The 18,626-nt window shown below is 43.8% G+C and overlaps 1 protein-coding gene across 2 annotated transcripts in view; it reads left to right on the top strand.

The window, feature by feature from the left end:
• Positions 1–18,626, top strand: part of LOC144706158 (RNA helicase family protein) — a 90,805-nt gene that overhangs the window by 62,955 nt on the left and 9,224 nt on the right. The window contains exons 15-21 of one of the 2 annotated variants that reach the window (XM_078579065.1): positions 229–311; positions 392–575; positions 3,738–3,890; positions 4,024–4,125; positions 4,200–4,352; positions 5,685–5,789; positions 6,120–6,260. In XM_078579065.1, coding sequence (XP_078435191.1) covers positions 229–311; positions 392–575; positions 3,738–3,890; positions 4,024–4,125; positions 4,200–4,352; positions 5,685–5,789; positions 6,120–6,260 — 921 coding nt within the window. The remainder of the gene's footprint in view (positions 1–228; positions 312–391; positions 576–3,737; positions 3,891–4,023; positions 4,126–4,199; positions 4,353–5,684; positions 5,790–6,119; positions 6,261–18,626) is intronic. The other variant, XM_078579066.1, reaches the window with a different exon arrangement.

Below are 18,626 nucleotides of genomic sequence, written 5' to 3' on the forward strand. Positions count from 1 at the left end.
TTACTTAGTATGTTTAACTTTGACTTGTACTAGTTTCAATTTCCAGAGTTTTAGATACCCTAAACGATTAAGTTTCATGTTTGGAAACAAAGAAAAATCACTGGAAGACTAAAGTCATTTTTTTAGCAAGAAGAAACATTTTTCTGTTGAGACAAACTTTTCCTTCCACTTCAGTGATTCACTAGGTGAAGCATGCCCCATATATATCCACCTTCTTCATTTTTTCAGGGGGATTTTTTGCTCATTGTTCTGAAAAACCTGATTGAGAGACAGGCTTTGAATGGGATACCGAAGTTGAAAGTTGTTCTAATGTATTATTCTCGACCTAACGATTGAACTTTTGCAATTATTTTAGTCACTTTGTCTTGGCCTAACTTAGTATCTGTTCAAGGTCTGCAACGGTTGATTCTACCCTGTTTTCAAGATACCTTGGAAACTGCCCAGTAATCACAGCGAAGGGGAGGACATATCCTGTCGTGTCATCTTTCCTTGAAGATATTTATGAGAAGCTCAAATATTGCCTGCCTTCGGATTCTTCATCTGCAGGAAGACGTTATACGTCAGCAAGAACAAAGGTCAGAATGTTTACCACAGCGTAGGCATCTTCCTGTATTTTGAATGAGTATTTTGATAGGTTTGGATCATTAAGTAAACTTAAGTATAGGATTGCAGTCAAATGAGACAAAATGTGCAAGTTTATTTATGCTTTTTGATATAAAAATGTCTCGGATTCCATAACATGGAAATTTTAAGGAATTTTGGTCGCCCATTCTAGAAATTGGATAGTAGTTATTTATATCAAAAAGCAACAGATACTAGAAGTGGTTGGAGGAAGATAAATAAAATAAGACTTGTAAATCCATGTTTTATGTGAGAGGACTATATGAACGTACAAAGTTGTTACATTTAGACGGTCAAAAGTCATATGATCAGCCAAAAAGTGTTACCAGAGTTTCTAAAAAGTACTGAAATAGAAAAATTAATGATTTCAATGGATTTTGTTTTTTAAGAAAATGATTTGAGAAGATAATACTAGATTGTTCTCAAACTAAATCCTGAACCAATCTGACCTGGGTCCAAAAATCACAAGTTTCTCCAAGAAGAGATCCATAGTTTAATCACTTTTTGTTTATCATGTCATTTTAGCCGATTCATGTTCCTAAGACTATGTATCCTGTTTGTGAGTTCCTTGAGGTTTATCTACTTATCCATGGTTCTCATGTATGCTAATTTTTAGTCCTCTTTGGAATTTAAATCAAATTCTCATTTGGCATGTCAGATTTTTTGCATAGAATATATTTCTAAGATGAGGAAGATTAATGTTGCATTATTTAAAGAGCTGGTGAAAGTTATTACCGTTATCCATATTCTTGGCACCCAGTTCTGTTATGGTTACAGTTATGTCTGTCTTGTGGTGGACAGTGATAGGATCCTAGGGGTAATTTTGTCATGTTAGCCCACACGGGCGTTTTAGTCATTTGCTATTATGTATTTCCCTTTAAAGAGGGATGCCCTCTCTTTAGGAGGGCAGCCAAGAAGATATAAGAAAGAACTTATTGTCTCCCCTCTCCTCGTCTAGGTCTGCCCTCCTTCTCTCCCTCTACGATCCCCGTCCTTAGTGATCGTCTGTATTTCATCGCGTCTCCAGGCGGCTCGTCCCCGGCCGATCCCTACCCCCCTCAGCTCGGCCTTCCCCCGACCATTCCCGTTCTCCTCTCTACCCTGGGAACTTCTACCTAGCCTTAGATTGGAATTTTTTGTTGGCCTCCATGAAAAGGAGTGGCTTCCCCAAAGAATGGATCATGTGGATGAAGAGATGTATTACCTTTCATTTAAACTGTGGTAGTGAATGGGCACTTAGAGGTAGGCAGGATACAAACTACAAAGGGGTGTTAGGTAATGGTGACCACTAGCATCACTACTGTTTATTTTGGCAGTGGATGCACTCGCCATATGTACCAATCAAGTGTGCTACCAAACAAAAGGCTATCCTAATTGCATTCCTTTGTTGCAGTATGCGGATGGCACCACCTTTATTGAAGACTCCATGGAGGAGGCGAGGAGGTTGTCCATTCTACTAGACGAATTTGCAGATTAAAATCAGGTCTTCAAATTAACCGGGCCAAATCAGCTTTGTAGGCAGAGGGTTATCCAATGGGCAGAGGCATTGACAATACCAATTGGGTGATTACTGATGAGGTATTCGGGCCTGCCATTGAAGAGGGGGAGGAGGACGAAAACAGATTGGCAACCTGTTATCGAGAAAGTAGAATGGTAGCTTGAGGGTTGGCAAGCCAAGGTCTTGTCGAGGGGGCGACACTTGGTGCTGTTGTGATTGGTACATTTTGCGATCCCCATATTTCATCTTTCAGTTGACAACATGATGAGATTCTTTTTATGGAGGATACGGGCTAGAACAAAGTCATGGGCTCGCAATGGTTTCATTGGGACATTCCGTGTCAACCTACCAAATTGGGATGACTGAGGGGTTTACACATACATAGTATGAATACAGGACTACTAATGAAATGGCTGGAAAAGATTATGAATACCCTAGATGACCTCACCATTCAAAAACAGCGGGACAACTTCAGGAGGGGGTTGAATTGGGAGAGAAAAGCAACTCCATTCCAAGGGGCGGCACCCTTTTGGCCAGGACTCAAACAGATTTTCCCTTTAATATGGAACTTCTCCACCAAGTGAGGCCATAGCTCTGTATTTCAGTGTAGTTTGGATGCATGTTCGCCACAGGGCACATTGTGTGAAGCCTTCCCTTGCTTATATGCACTCATACAAAGCCCAAACCCCAGGGTTCGGGACTGTTGGGGAGGGTGGAACCTGATGTTAGTTGGTGAATTTTGGGATAGGCTGCAGTCCCTAGGACAGTTAGGCCCCAAGGTGCAGTGAACAAGATGGTTGGACATGGCTCAACGACCCTGTTTGAGTCCAAAATGCTTACATGAGATTCTAAAAGGGGCAAGATGAAGAGCCAAAAATCATCCGGGCATTTAGGTTCATCTGGCGTCAGAAAGTCTCAACAAAGGTATGGATTTTTGTATGGATTCTTTTATGGAGAAGACTAATGACCTGGATCTTTTGCAAAAGGCTATACCCAGATACATCATCGGCATTTGTGTTATGCTCAAGAGAGGAAATAGACTGTCAACACCTATTTTTCGAATGCCTTTTGCTCCCACAATTTGGGCCAGCCAAGAAATATCAATGTTGAATGTGAATTCGAAAGAGGCTGTTTGGCGCGCAATCCAAAGTTATTGTTAAACCCTAACCCTAATCCGGATTTAGGGTAGAGAATGGAAGAACAAAGAGAAGAAACTCACATTAAGAGTAGAACTGTAGAACTCAATGCATCAGACGGCGCCCTAGGGTTTTTTATAAGTAGCCTGGGCGTTTCAGTCATCCAGGCTATCGTGGACCCGATAGCCTGGATCTGCTTCACTTATATCCGATAAGGACATAAGTCTACAGACAATACAAACACGTATAAATACAGATAAATGATAAAACATCATAGGCGGCTGACACCCCCCCTCAAGTGGGTAAGTAGATGCTCCACTTTCCAATTATTGAAGAATGAAATTGTAAATGCAACAATACCATTTAAGAAGGCAAAAACTTGACGATTTTATCATTCTCTTGGATGCTTTGATGATAAAACAAATCTCTGTTTCTTTATTTTTTAAAAACTTTTCTGCCTATCTGCCTCTTTTATGGTTTAGGTCAACCAGAGTTATGTCGGTAACAGACGAGGAAAGAAGCATCTTGCTCTATCTTCTTGGGGAGATGAAGAATCACCCCTGGATGAGTATGTGAATCCTAATTACAATCCAAGTTCTTACGAGGAATACAGTGAGCAGACTCGACAGAACCTGGTGTGCTTTCAGAATGACATTCTTGACCCATAGGACAATAGAAGGCATACTATAGTAAATGCCTTAAAAATTAATGATGCGTTTAAATTTGACACATAAAGTGCTTTTTTCCACAAATGACATGTCCATGCAGAAAAGGTTGAATGAAGATATACTGGACTATGACCTTCTGGAAGATTTAATATTTCATATTGACAACAATTGGCCCCTGGGCGCAATACTTGTTTTTCTACCGGTAATAAATTATGATCCTACATATTTATTCTTTAGCTTGTTTTTTTTGTCAAATTTCCTCATTGTTTATCACAGGGTGTTGCAGAAATTTACCTCTTAATTGAAAGGCTGCGTGGTTCCTACCACTTTAAGGGCACATCATCTGATTGGATTCTTCCTTTACATTCTACTCTCTCTTCTTTGGAGCAAAAAAAAGTGTTTCTATCACCTCCAAGAAATATACGAAAGGTTATCTCCCATTAGTTCAACTTCAGTTACACTAATGCTTTTCACCTGCAGAATGTTTATATTTTGACCGCTTCTATCATTCATGTTGTTGGCTGTTGGATCCCTAGCTTTATGCCTTATCATTCAAGCTGTCCCTTTTCCTTATTAGCAATGGTTGCTTTCACAGTAAAATTCATTTCGACTCTGAAATGTTGTAACTTGACTCTTTGTACACTTGTATTTGAATCCTTACCTTTGTATATATAAAGGAACAAGATTTATGATGCGATCTAAGATCAAATAAATACTCTGTGAAGTCAAGAAGAAAATAAAACATTTATCGCGCGATGTCATGCTCCCTCCAATTGATCTCCTTGTCAAGAAATCCTCTTCTCCTTTTTCCCGTCACATACAACCTTCACCTCTTAGAGAAACTCTATCCAGCCAACTCCAATTGAAACAATGCCTTTCTGTCCCCTCCCCCCCCACCCCCCTACGTATTTTATAGTCTCAGCCTTCCAAGTAATTGTCACTACTGTTATACAACTAGTCTTGAGTACTTACGCCATCACGTGGCCCTCCCATGTGCTGGCTTATCTTCCTTGCTTTGATGGAATCACGGAGTCACCACTTAATTTGCATGAGTCGCTCTTCAGAAAAAGAAGATGAATATTTCTCTCTACTCCCTTGATGCTTCCCCACAACCTTTATTGTCCAACTTCTCCTTTGGAACGGTTACAACTTCCTGGATGAAATAGAATTTATAATTCTTATGTTCACATCACTTCTTCCCTCATCGTTGCTGCGACTTCAGAACATGATGGTGAGCGCTTTGCTCAAGAGCAACATTTTGTTGTAAATTTCAAAATTCACTAATCATAAATTAGTGATCAAGATTTGTCCTTATCATGGTGCATTATTTTTCCTAAGGGACTTGTCCCGATGTGTACTTCTGATGTCCATGGGCTTTTTATTTAACATTTAAATAACATAGAATTATCACCTAATATTTTTATTTGGTTGCATTTATTGAATGTTTAGGTGTTTTTGTTGGGATGTGTTTTATTTCTTGGGATGTGTTTTATTCTGTTGTGTTATTTCTTATAAGGATTCACGTTTGTCATTTTAAAATGGAGGGCAAGAGTAATAAGGGTCCGATAGATTGCAATATTTTTGGAAGGTGGTTACCGTTACATGGAATTTTCATCTACCTTCTGTGAGCTGATACTTTAGGATGGAAAGTTATCTCTGAGATTAAAACTTGGAAAAAAAGACTCATGTTTAATAAAATAGTCCACACTTAAACATTTCTATTGAACATTAACAAACATTTAATTTGTTATCAAATTATAGGTTATTGTTGCAACAGACATCGCAGAGACCAGCATCACGATTGATGACATAGTCTATGTAATTGACTCTGGAAAGCACAAAGAAAAACGATATAATTCCCAAAAGGTGTGGAGTTATTTAAATTCTCTTCCATACATTTTAAAGTCTCTCATTCCTTTTGAATTTAATAGAGTATTCAAAGTTTCATTTGGTGTTCTGTCACAGAATGAGTACATTTGTATGATATACAGTATCCCCACTCTAAATGTGACTGGCTCTTGTTTTCATGGAAGTAGAATGTGCTTTGTTCTTCAACATTTTCCTCGAATTTTATAATGACTTGTTACTTGAAGAGCTTTTACATCACAATCTTTGTCCTTATGTTCTGTCAAAAAACCGTGAAATCTTTGTCCTTATGCTAATGTCACTTGAACTTATTTGGTGTAAAAAAATCAGAGAATGAGTAGCATAGTAGAAGATTGGATTTCACGAGCAAATGCAAAGCAACGACAAGGAAGGGCTGGGCGTGTGAAACCAGGCAATTGCTTTTTCCTGTACACGCGCTACAGATTTGAACAATTCTTGCGGTCTTTTCAGGTATTTTATCTTTATCTTAATCACTTAATAAAAATTTATTTATATTTATTGATATATTTTTCAGTTTTGGGGGTGTGCTAGTATGCTTTACTGTTTTATCATCTTTGATATCTTGCTTTTTAAGCTGCGTAGGGCATGCACAGCTGTTCTTGCTTAAGGTTCTTTATTGGTGTTTTAATTAATTGAACTTCTAAAAAAATCATATGATTGAATTATTTTTTGTTATTTTTATTTTTGAAAAAAGGAAAATCATCCGAAAATGGTGATCAACTTGACGCTATTAAAATAAATAAAATGTTCAGGACACACGATGACCAAAATGGCCCTCCCCTCCCCTCAACTAATATCCCATAAGACACTCCAATTCAAGAAGACAATTGTTCCTTGAGGCTGTCCTTCCCCAAAGCACCACCTCATTACACTGCAGCCAGATTACCCACAGCACCGCGGGAATCCTTCCCATTCCATCGTTTGCCCAGATCTGCATTCTCTGATAGAGTACTAGAAGGCCTTGACAGAAGAGAATCTACCCTTGAGATCCTCTGCGATGCCATATTACTTGGGCAAACTGACATGCAAAAAAGAGATGACAACAGTCTCCCTCACCCCTTTTGCATTTAATGCATTCTGCCAAAGAACATAGGTGCATACCTTTTCAAAAGGCTTGTGTCACTGGTCACCGCCTTATCACCAGCCAACAAAACAGTTGCACCTTTATGTGACCTCTTGTTTCCACAACAAGCCACATATATTAGGTTATACTCCCCCTCTAATCTTCATATAGGCATTGTTGATATAAAAGGAGGTACCATGCCACTCACAGCTGTAAATGAGTGTGCGATCACATCCTTTTGGTGACCCAGATAGGTCTCCAGTCATCCTCCCCTCCTGTCCCCATAAGGGTAAAAACTCCTCATTCTTCCATGCCATTCCCCAAATCTCCAAAACAATTGTCAGCGGAGGCGTGGTGATAGGATCCTCAACCTATTGAGGGGTAGTTTCGTCATGTTAGCCCATAGGGGCATTTCAGTCATTTGGCAATTCTGTATTCCCGCTAAATAGGGATGCCCTCCCTTTAGGAGGGCAGCCAAGAAGATAGAAGAAAGAAGTACTATTGTCTCCCCTCTCCACATCTAGGTCTGGTTTCTCTCTCTCCTTCGACGATCCTCGTCCTTCGTGATTGTCTCTACTATATCGCGTTTTCAGGCGGCTCGTCCCCGGTCGATCCCTACCCCTCAACTCGGCCTTCCCCCAGCCATTCCCGTTTCATCTCTCTACCCGGGGAATTTCTACCTCTCCTTGCCCTCTACCGTCCTTTCGATACGAGCCTAGATCAAGGATCTTATCACGTGGCCATACCCTGAAGACACTCTCAGGGCCTTAAATCTGAACCATCTCAGGTTGCTGGTTTCCTTCCTTTGATTGAGTATGACTGGAGACCTAACAAATGAAACAATAATAAAGAGCATTGTCTATTATAAATTGCAAAAATACACTTGTTAGGATTCTATTATATATTGCAAATTATATATTGCAAAATACAGTTGTTAGGATTCTATTATATATTGCAAGAGATGGGGCCAATTGACTGTTGTTTCACATGGAGGAGTTCGGGGAGAGCGGCTTCTAAGTCTCGGCCGGATAGGTTCTTTTGCTCAGTGGAGTTGATGGAGAGATTCCCGGGGGCAGATGTAAGAGCCTTGCCTAGGCCTATATCGGACCATACACCGATCATGTGGCAGTCTCATGAGGGCCATGGGCGGACCACATACTTTAAATTTGACAAGTCATGGTTACGAGAAGGGGGTTTCAAAGAGGAGATAAAGGACATATGGCGGACAAATTCGGAGCAGGAGCCAGGAGCGAGCAGATTGGCAACTTGCATAGATGGGTTGAGAGATCTCTTGAAAAGCTACAGAAGGAGGATAATGGAGGCGAGATGTAAAGTGAGAGTCGAGGCCCTCACAAGAATTAGAGAACTGGATGAGGTGGAGGAAGGTCGGACATTAATGAGTGCGGAGATTCAGGAGTGAAAGAAGTGGAGATATGTGGTGGCCGAGGAGGATAGGAAGGAGGAAATGGATTGGAGACAAAGATCCCGGCAGCTATGGTTAAAGGAGGGGAATGCAAACACGAGGTTTTTCCACCTTGTAGCAAATGGATGACGGAGAGTGAATCAGATATTATCAGTGAAGGTCGGAACCCAAAGGGTTACAGGGACACGGCAGTGGGTCGAGCAACGGCGGAGCACTTTCGTTTGATGTCACGGGGGGGGGGGGGCGGAACAGTTGGTGGTGGACGGGCCAAGGGGCGCCTCAGATAACGCAAGGGCAGAGAGATGGTCTGGTGCGGCCCTTTGATATGGAGGAGGTTCGGGTAGCTATGGCAGGGCTGAATGGCGAAGGCGCCCCAGGACCGGACGGTAGACCGGTGTTTTTCTACAAGGAGTTCTGGAGTGAGGTCAAAGATGATGTGATCGCCACTTTGGGGGAGCTCAGGAACCCTCAAGCAAATATGGAAAGGATAAACAAATCCTTCTTATTCTTAATACTGAAGCGGCAAGGAGCAGAGAATGTAGGCGACTACCGGCCCATATCGTTATCCAACTCCATATATCTCATTATGGCAAAGGTACTGGCTAATCGATTACAAGGGGTACTTGGGGACTTGGTTGGGCCGTCTCAGTCTGCTTTTGTCCCGGGGAGACAGCTTGTTGACTGTGCAGTCATGGCAGGGGAGATTATTGCTTCGTGGAAGAAGAATGGGACCAAGGGGTTCATGTGGAAGGTAGATTTTGTGAAGGCATATGATTCTTTGGATTGGCGGTTCCTATGGGCAGCGCTACGAAGGCGAGGTTTCCCGGAGGAATGGATCAAATGGGTGAAGCGATGCGTGACGTCTCAGTCAAGGAACGGGTTGGTAAATGGCCACCCAGAAGGGGGGTGGATCAGACCGCAGAGAGGGCTCAGACAAGGATGTCGACTAGCGCCGTTGCTTTTTGTTCTGGCAGCTGATGTACTAGCCATAAGTACTTCTTTGGTATGTGGAACGGGTTGTATTAGAGGTTTTCAGACGCCGAGCCAGCCATTGGGCATCCCTTTGTTACAGTATGCCGATGATACACTGTTCTTCATCGAGGGATCGGTAGAGGAGGCCAAGAATTTGGCAGCACTCTTGCGGGTGTTCGCAGATTGTTTGGGACTGCACATCAACAGAGGAAAATCGAAATTTGTGGGGTTCGGCCTATCGATGGAGGAGGAGACCTTGTGTGCCAGTGCGTTTGAAACGCCAGTGGGTTCATTGCCTATGCGATACCTGGGGCTACCCCTATCTGTTGATAGCCTACAACAAGTAGACTGGCAACCAGTGGTGGAGGTGGAGAGACGGTTGGAGGGTTGGAAGCAAAGAGTCTTGTCACGAGGGGCGAGACTGGTGCTGCTGCGATCGGTATTATCAGCAATTCCAACTTTTTATTTATCCGTGTTTAAAATCCCAGTGGGTGTTGAGAAACGCCTGAGTGAGATCATGCGGAGATTTTTTTGGAAGGGGGCAAATGCAGGGGAAGGACGTGTCATGGCGCTGGTTTCATGGAATGACATCTGCACGCCAACTAAACAGTGGGGACTTGGGGTGCCTGACCTAAATACACTGAATGTGGCGCTATTAACGAAATAGGTTAGATGGATCGTGGGACCGGAGGATGACTTGATTAAGGAGGTGGTGAGAGACAGATACAGATCCAATTTGGATTGGGAGAAGTTGATGCACAAGGTGAGGGGGCAGTCGGCTTTTTGGAGAGGGATGAGGAAGGTGTTTCCCTTGGTCAGGGAGCTTTTTCTGGCCCAATTGGGGAATGGCGCCGGTTTTAGGTTTTGGATGGACAATTGGTCGTCGCATGGACGATTCTGTGATCTGTTCCCTCGACTATATGCCCTTGCTTGTCACCGGCATGCCTTGGTAGATGAGTGTTGGGATGGAGTGTGGTGTCCAACTTTTGCGGCCATCTTATCTAGTCAGCGGTTGGAGGAGTTTTTAAGCATTCAGCAAATTCTGAACAACTGGAGGCCAATGGAAGGGATGACAGATGGGTGGGTATGGGCATTGGGTCTGTTCTCCAGCCGAGGTGTGTACCAGAGTTTGAGACCACACCACTATGAGGACCCAATCATCTTAAGGGCATGTCGCTCAATCTGGAGGCAAAAGATTCCTTTAAAGGTCAGGGTGTTTGCATGGCTGCTCGCCAGGAAGCGGACAATGACCCGCGTGAGATGGCGAAGGTTTTTTCCGGCTGAATCTTCACTATGCCTTGGGTGTACGGAAGAGGAGGAGTGCGAGCATCTTTTCTTCCATTGTCGGCTTGCTCAGGCGCTATGGGCTAGCCAGGGGTTGGCAGAGGTTACGTCGAGCTCGCAGTTATGGGCCACACTGCCGCGGCACCAGCATGAGATTGACAAGGAGCGGAGGATGAGATTCGCGGTGCTTTGAGCGATATGGTCTCACCGCAACGAGGTCGCCTTCAAGGGGGCGGCAATGTCGGTGGAAAGGGCTATAAATGATGTATAGAGGCTGGTTTTTTGTTGGTTTGGTCCTGGATGAGGTGGTGGATATGGGGGGAAGGATGGGCTTATGCTTTTTGGCCTAGACCTGTCCACGTCCGTGTGTTCGGAGGGTCACCAAGTTGGGTGATCTTCTATATTATTCAAAAATATATATATACATATTGCAAAATACGCTTGTTAGGATTCTATTATATAAGAGAATATTCTATTATATATTTGATTGGCAGCTGCTGCCCTGGAGTCTCCCGACAGAGCTGACCATAGCCTCCATAGCCAGTCATCTTCAATATCCCATTGGAATCCCATGTACTTCCAGGTCAATCGGTTCCAGTTCTCTCCTTTCTAGGTAGAGCCCCACACCATTATATCTCCATGCCACCGAATTCCCTCTATATTTAGTCACACTCTCACATATAGGCTGCCATGGATGCTCCTCATATCCAGGGGGCACTTGTACCTAGCCGCCATAGTTACAGTTGCCCCAACATCGGGAATTTCTTCTGAAGCCACCATAGTTACAATGGACCTATACATCCACAGTATCCTGACTATGTCTCTTACCTGACACCTCCAGAGGAGGCTACTACATGGATCCGTCCCCTTCACATCTGCCAGATTCTCTCCCATGCCCTCTGATCCTACTCTGTGAATCACCCTCCTGCACCTTTGGTTTATTGCCTTTGTCTCCTCTTGCTGGGAGTCAAATTTATGGTGGCCCACACCTATGCACCGTCGGAAAATCACTGGCTCTCTACATTCCTGTGTATGGTGGCCCCATTCCAAGCATCTAAAAAAAACTCCCTGCTATGAGCAGTGCCTCGCTCAGGTCATAATACTTTGTCTCAGCATGATCTCACCTTCACCGATCTATCGTCAATTTCCCCCTTATTCAGAATGTTGACTGATTCATCGTTTCTATGACTTTTGCTTTTGCAATCCTTTGGGAACCCTTCTTTGTTCCGCTGAACCTTTCCTATAACACCTGCATGTTGTTGTATGTCACGTGCGCCATTCCAATATACCTGTGCCCACAGCTCGATGAGACCGCCCAGTCCCCTTGAATAAGAATGTACTAGTCCCCTACCAGTGAACTGTGTCATGAGACCGCCATTTCTGGATTAATCACGGTGTGCGTATGATCTCCCTCTTAAGTATTGTAGTTCACAGATTTGTGTATGCAGGATAACCTAGGAAAGGAGTACAACTGAGTGCTTCTAGGCAGAAGAGGAATATGGGAAGGCAGGCAGGAGAGTTAGGTGGTGGGCGAGGAGGGGTGGGGAATCGGCAGAGGTTGCCAGAGGGGCGGATAGGTATATGTTTGGGGGGCATACTTTCGGTTTCTTCTATCCTGATCACCCACGGGAGACCATCCTAAGATATTTTGGAAATTTGATAAGAATGTGAGAGTTCTGATAGGTTTCCCCAGGCCGTTGTTTTCCTTTATATTCATTTAAATAGCACAGCCCTCCTTCTGGGGAGGGTAGACTGGATGTTGGTTCTTAAGTGATTGGGGTTTTCCCTTCCCTCTCATCTCTTCTATATCCACGCTCCATCCCCCTCCACAATCCCCGTCCTCGTGATCGTCTCTGCATCACCGCGTCTTCAGGCGGCTCGTCCTCGGCCGATCCCTACCCCCTCTGCTCGGCCTCCTCTCATATCCTTCCCCTTTCTCCTCTCTACCCCGGGAATTTCTACTCCGCCTCGTCCTCCACTCCTTCTGATACGACCCTAGATCAAGGTTTGTATCATTTTTTGGCTGTAAGGAATAGAGGAGGAGAATCAGCTGTAAGATCATCACCTGCAACTGGGAGGGAAAAGGAGAGTGCTTGAAGGAACAGTGGTGGAGGTAGGTAGGCGGCAGGAAGAACATTGTCGGAGAAGTAGATATGAGATATGATACTGGTATTATCAACAGAGCAGCTGTCTACTTGGAAACGGGAAATTATGAGGACTGCATAAAAGACTGTGACAAGGCTGTTGAAAGGGGGAGAGAGCTGCGGTCTGAATTCAAGATGATTACAAGGGCTCTTACAAGGAAGGGAACTGCGTTTGTGAAACTTGCCAAGTCCTCTAAAGACTATGATATTGCCATCAAGTCTTTCCAAAAAGCATTGACGGAGCACCGAAATCCCGTTTCTGTCAAGAATTGTCTAGGGATAGGTATCACCACCCCTTGTCGATTGATAATACCAGTATCGCCACCCTTTAGTGTTTCTGTCAAGATTTGTCTAGGGATAGGTATCTCCATTGGTGAACAAAAGTAAATGGTTTTCAATTCTGATACGACCCTACATCTGGAGGCATATCCCAGATAGTACAGGCCTCATTCTTTTAGCTGATAAAACTTCATGTTCAGTCACTCGACCAGGCACTCATACAATCCTGGTCTTGGTCAGCAGCCAAATCAGACAAGAGGTGCATAGAAAACAAATGTTTTTTACAATAGTTATCGCCAATCTTCACTACTTTGTTGAGGCCTCTGCTACTGTGTTTGGTTTTGGAATATTCTGAATCCATGTAAGGAATCTGGTAGAAGAGAAATAAGATGACTGAATGATGCCTAATGTTGCACGGGACATCATGGAGTTTGTTTTCATCGCCTTATGTCTTTCTTGAGTCAATAGATGTATAATCTCCCTGTTCATCTTACTTATTAAAATCAAGACAAATAGACTAATACATTATAACTCGGAGATTGTATGTTAGACTTGATGTTTAGCTTACTTGGAGCAGAAGCTGTCTCCTTATTTCCTCAAATATGCTCCAGACCAAAGTTACATTCTAATGAAGGAATGTGATACATGACTATGGATGCCCTACGTAAGGGAACCCTCATGTGTCGGGGGGGGGGGAGGGAGTACATGACAACGTAAGGGTTAAGAAGAAGGGGCAAGGTGTCGAGGGTGGGCACACTTGAAAGTAGGGTTTTGGGTAGAGGGCTCCTGGCCATTCGGCGGGAGAGGATGATGGTAGTGGATTGTGTATGAACTCCTCCCTAAGTTTGCTTGCTTTTTGTCTCTCTATATCAATCGACAAGGGGCTACCAAAATGGTATCAGCACCAGTCTCATTGCTGCAAGTTCGGGCCATGACGAGGATTCTCCTAGAATGACCAGCCCAGCCCTTCCCCGCAGCCCCGAATCATGCAGAGGTTCTGCTTGCCCCTCACTCACGAGGTGGCTGTGAATGATCTTCACCTGGCATTGTCAGATGGACTCCTTTGAAAATCAACCGACTGCCTTCCACGCCAATGCCCAAGCTACCAAGACCTAACTCCTCACAAATCAACAACGCACAACAGTATACTTGACCATCTGACCCAGAAACTTGATTGCATGGAAGCAGCTCTTCATGTTCCTCCCTTCCACGCACGCTGCCGCCACCCTTCCCTTTCCCCCGGCACACCGCTGTGCACGACCCCCTCTCGGTGGAGTTCCCCATTTTCTCGGGTGACAATGCGGATGGGTGGCTGTGTCAAGTGGACGTTGCTATTGCCTCAACTCCATTGGTGAGCCTGACTGTCTCAGTTCAGTCTCGTTAGATCTGGATAGGGCAGCGCTCGACTGGTTCACCCTCTTGGAGGGCAAACAACCATTCTGCCATTGGGAAGACTTTTGAGGAAAGCTTGATCGGAGCTTCAGCACGTCTTCAGATGACAGGTATGACCGACTCTTGAGCTTATGTCAAGATGTCTCTGTCTCAGCTACCAAGGGGAATTCGAGTGACTGGTGGCATACCTACTCCGTCTATCGGATGAAGTTCTCCAGAAGACTCACTTACATTTGCTACAACAAGACATACAAGGCGTTGTGGCCAAGGTGAAGCGCTCCAAACCTGTGGACTTCCACAACACCAGGGGCACGACCATATCTTATGGTTGCACCGCCACTTCAGTTGCCACCACAGCCACAACGCTTGCTGGGCCCTGCCCCGTCCACAACTGCTGAGAACAAGTATGTACCACCTAACCACCAACGATGACTACAACTCACTGAAAATGATTTTGAGGCATGCAAGGCCCATGGACTCTGTTATCGGTGTGATGAAATGTACACCCTTGGTCACTTTGGATGTTGGGAACTCAATCTGATCTTGATCCATGATAATGAGATGGCCGGTCAAGACCAACCGTAGACTGGATGCAAGTGGAAGACGAAGAACCCATGGGGATGGCCTAATTACAGATGTCCCACGTCTCGTTGGCATCGACAGTGAGCCTCGCAATGTGCTGGATGTTGACATTTCAAGGCACCTTATGAGGCTACCCCATCACCATGCTGGTAAATGGGGGAGCTAACCCCAACTTTCTCCTAGACGACATCATTCACTACTTGGAGTTTCCATTGCAACATGCACCACACTACACGATTACAACAGGAGATGGGCACATCATTCAAGGCACCCTGATCGCAAAACAGGTCACAATCACCATCCAGGGCTTGGAAATCACACAGGATTATTTCGGGTCATGCCCTTGGGGGGTAGAGACAAGATACCGAAGCTTTTTGTGATTTGAATGGAATCTTGGAGACAGCACGAGGTCAGAACTCAGAGCATTCTAGATCACCCCCTCAGGAGAAGTAATACTATACTTTCCCCTAGAGGCAGGGAATCCTTTGCGTGGAGAAGGGATGCAGAGATTGAAGCTCTCCAGAAGACTGGAACTTGTTAAACAGAGCCCCTTATTTATCTTTTATTTCACTGTTTTAGTGACCTCTTTATGTGAACTAAGTCACTTAAACTCGACCCAGGTACGGGCCTAGTCTCAAGCGCACTCCAGGCCCAAGCCCGCAATGTAGGTTATTGGTATTTAAACCCCAGACTCTGAGCATGAATTTGAAGTTGTCTTTTTTATTTCTGAAACCCTAAATGTGGAAGCTTACTGCTGGCCTGCTTGCTGTAGCAGAGCTGACATGGTATCAGAGCCAAGACAAGAATACCTCAGGCTCAACTTGTGACTGCCTTCCGCTGCTGATCATCGTCAGCCTCCACACCCAGGGGCTATCACCCCTCCACTCGACGTTTCATCTTCTCTGCCTCTGTGAAATTTGATGAATGTGCAGCGTTTTATGGAGAGAACTTTCAACAGCCAACCAATGCGTCAGCTGATTTACCAGTTGATCCATTGAGTCTGCCATTTCACTTATAGATATCAGAACCAGTGAGTAATATGGAGCAAAACTTCCCGAATGAATCTGATGACACATGTATCCTTGATAGGCAACATCTAGCACTGAGTCATGAACATCCACAAGTGGATAATGCTGAATCAACTCCTGCTATGTTTAAGTCGTGGTCTAGAGAGGTGAACAAACTGACTGACGAAGGCCTTTAGTGGCCCGTTTCATTGCGTAAGGAGACCCGAAGTCGCACTCTGAGACCCCTTTATACCATTCCCAATTATCTGTCCTATGATCATTTAAGTTATGCTTATCAGACTTTTCTCAACAAAGTTGATTCAATTGAAGTACCTAAGTCAGTTGAGCAAGCTTTTCGTAGCAATAAGTGGAGTCACGCTATGGGTACGGAAATGGCAGCATTGAAGAAAAATGTCAATCGGAAGCTAGTACCACTACCTCTTGGTAAGAAAGCTGTCGGATGTAAATGGGTCTATACTCCCAAGTATCGAGCAGATGGAGAATTGGAACACTATAAAGCTCAGCTGGTAGCCAAGGGTTTCACACATTCATATGAAATTGATTATTTTGAAACATTTGCTGGATATTGTCCAGATCCTTGTGGCCTTAGTTGCTCACATAAACTCGAATTTTGGAGGCAGATACGAGAGAGTTTTAGCTGGATACTACCCGTGTTTTCTCCACGGTGAATTGGTGAAGAAGTTGTCATGACCATGCCTCCTGTATGGTTTGTAAATTGAATAAGGCTCTCTATGGTTTAAAGCAGTCTCCACAGATGTGGTTTGGCAGATTTGCCAAGACTATGAAGAAACTAGGTATCATCAAAGCAATGGGGATCACACCCTATTTGTCAAAAGTCAAGTGTCCGGAATAACAGCCCTGATCATCTATGTGGACGATATTTTAATTACTGGGAATGATTCAGTTGAAGTAAAATATCTCCAGGAATCCCGTGCAGCAGAGTTTGATATTAAGTCATTGTGGAGACTAAGATATTTCTTAGGCATGGAGGTAGCTTACTCCAAAGATGGCATATTAATATCACAGCACAAGTACATCTTAGATCTTCTCAAGGAAGCAGGCCAACTAGCGTGTAAACCTTCGAGCACTCTAGTGGATCCAAACACATTGTTAGGGATTTGAGAGGAAAGTCAACCAGTGAACAGAGAGTCATATCAGCAGCTGATCGAGAGATTAATTTATGTGACTCATAATTGGCCTTATATTGCATTTGCTGTAAGACGCCATAGTCAATACGTGCACGAACCCCGTGAAGTACACCTACAGGCCGCTCATCGCGTTCTGGCATACCTAAAAGGTACACCTGGCCAAGGTGTCCAGTTCAAGAAAGGAAGAAATAAAAGTGTTACACTTTACACCGATGGACAGAAGGTCAACGTCAGGGTACTGCGCATATTTGTGTGGCAGTTTGGTGAGTTGGAGAAGTAAAGAACAACATGTTGTTGCCAGGTCTACTGCTGAAGCGAAGTTCAGATCACTGGCTCAAGGTATATTTGAGAGCATCTGGATCAGAGGAATCTTACCTACAGTTCCAATCTGAGGGAACAGTATGTGTATACTGTGACAATAAACCGGTTCAGCATGATCGCACAAAGCATGTTGAGATCGATCACCCCTTATTGTATCTTTTATTTCACTGTTTAATTGACCTCTTTATGTGAATTAAGTCACTTAAACTCGGGCCGGGCCCGGGCCTAGTCTGAGGCCCACTTCAGGCCCAGGCCTGGGCCCAAGCCCACAATGTAAGTCATGGGTATTTAAACCCCAAACTTTGAGCTCGAATTTGAAGTTGTCTTTTCTCTTTCTGAAACCCTAAATGTGGAGGCTGGTTGCTGGTCTGTTCTCCTCCAGCAGAACTAACAAAACCTAGGAGTTAGTACCACTTCATTTTGGCAGAAAGATTTTTGGGTATCAGTGGGTGTACAACATCAAGTAAAACTCGGATGACAAATTGGAGTGATATGATGCTGCCAAAGGATATGACACCATCTAAATGAACATTTGCCCCAGAGGCTAATATTCATTTAAATGTTAAGAAAGCTGGATATTGTCATATCCTTTGCCCCAGTGGCTAAGCTGTTCCTCAATAGTATGGCCAGGATTGTAGCCAAAGGGTACAGCCAGTTATATGATGTTGACTTAACAGATGTTTGCTCTAGTAGAAAAGCTTAACTCTGTTAGGACATTAATTGCAATAGTTGCAAACTCATGATGGGATCTGAATCAGTATGACTAGAAGACTGTATTCTCACATGTAGATGTGGAGGAAGAGTTATTCAAGTGTCTGCTACCCCAAAAACTACTCTACTAAGAAAGGCAACAGCAGACAAAGACTTAGTCTTGATGGAGACCTACTGGAGGCCTTTATCAAAACTAAAGATGTCTTTATAATTTGATGTACTCCTGATTTAGTGAACACTGCTTTTAATATAGCAAAGGAAGCTGTGGGATTATTTCTATAAGTTTTTTATAAATTCTGAGTATGAATGAATGTCCCTGAATAAAATCGGCCGACATCTTGTACCCTGAAGATCAACATAAATTCATACTGATTCTGAGAGCTGACCATATAGGCCTAATGGACTGATGGGTTTACCTATCCTTATCCTGTTCATAATAATGTCTCTTCATTTTCTAGCAATCCATATT

This window comes from Wolffia australiana, chromosome 7 (assembly GCF_029677425.1).
Source record: "Wolffia australiana isolate 7733 chromosome 7, ASM2967742v1".
Classification (NCBI taxonomy): domain Eukaryota; kingdom Viridiplantae; phylum Streptophyta; class Magnoliopsida; order Alismatales; family Araceae; genus Wolffia; species Wolffia australiana.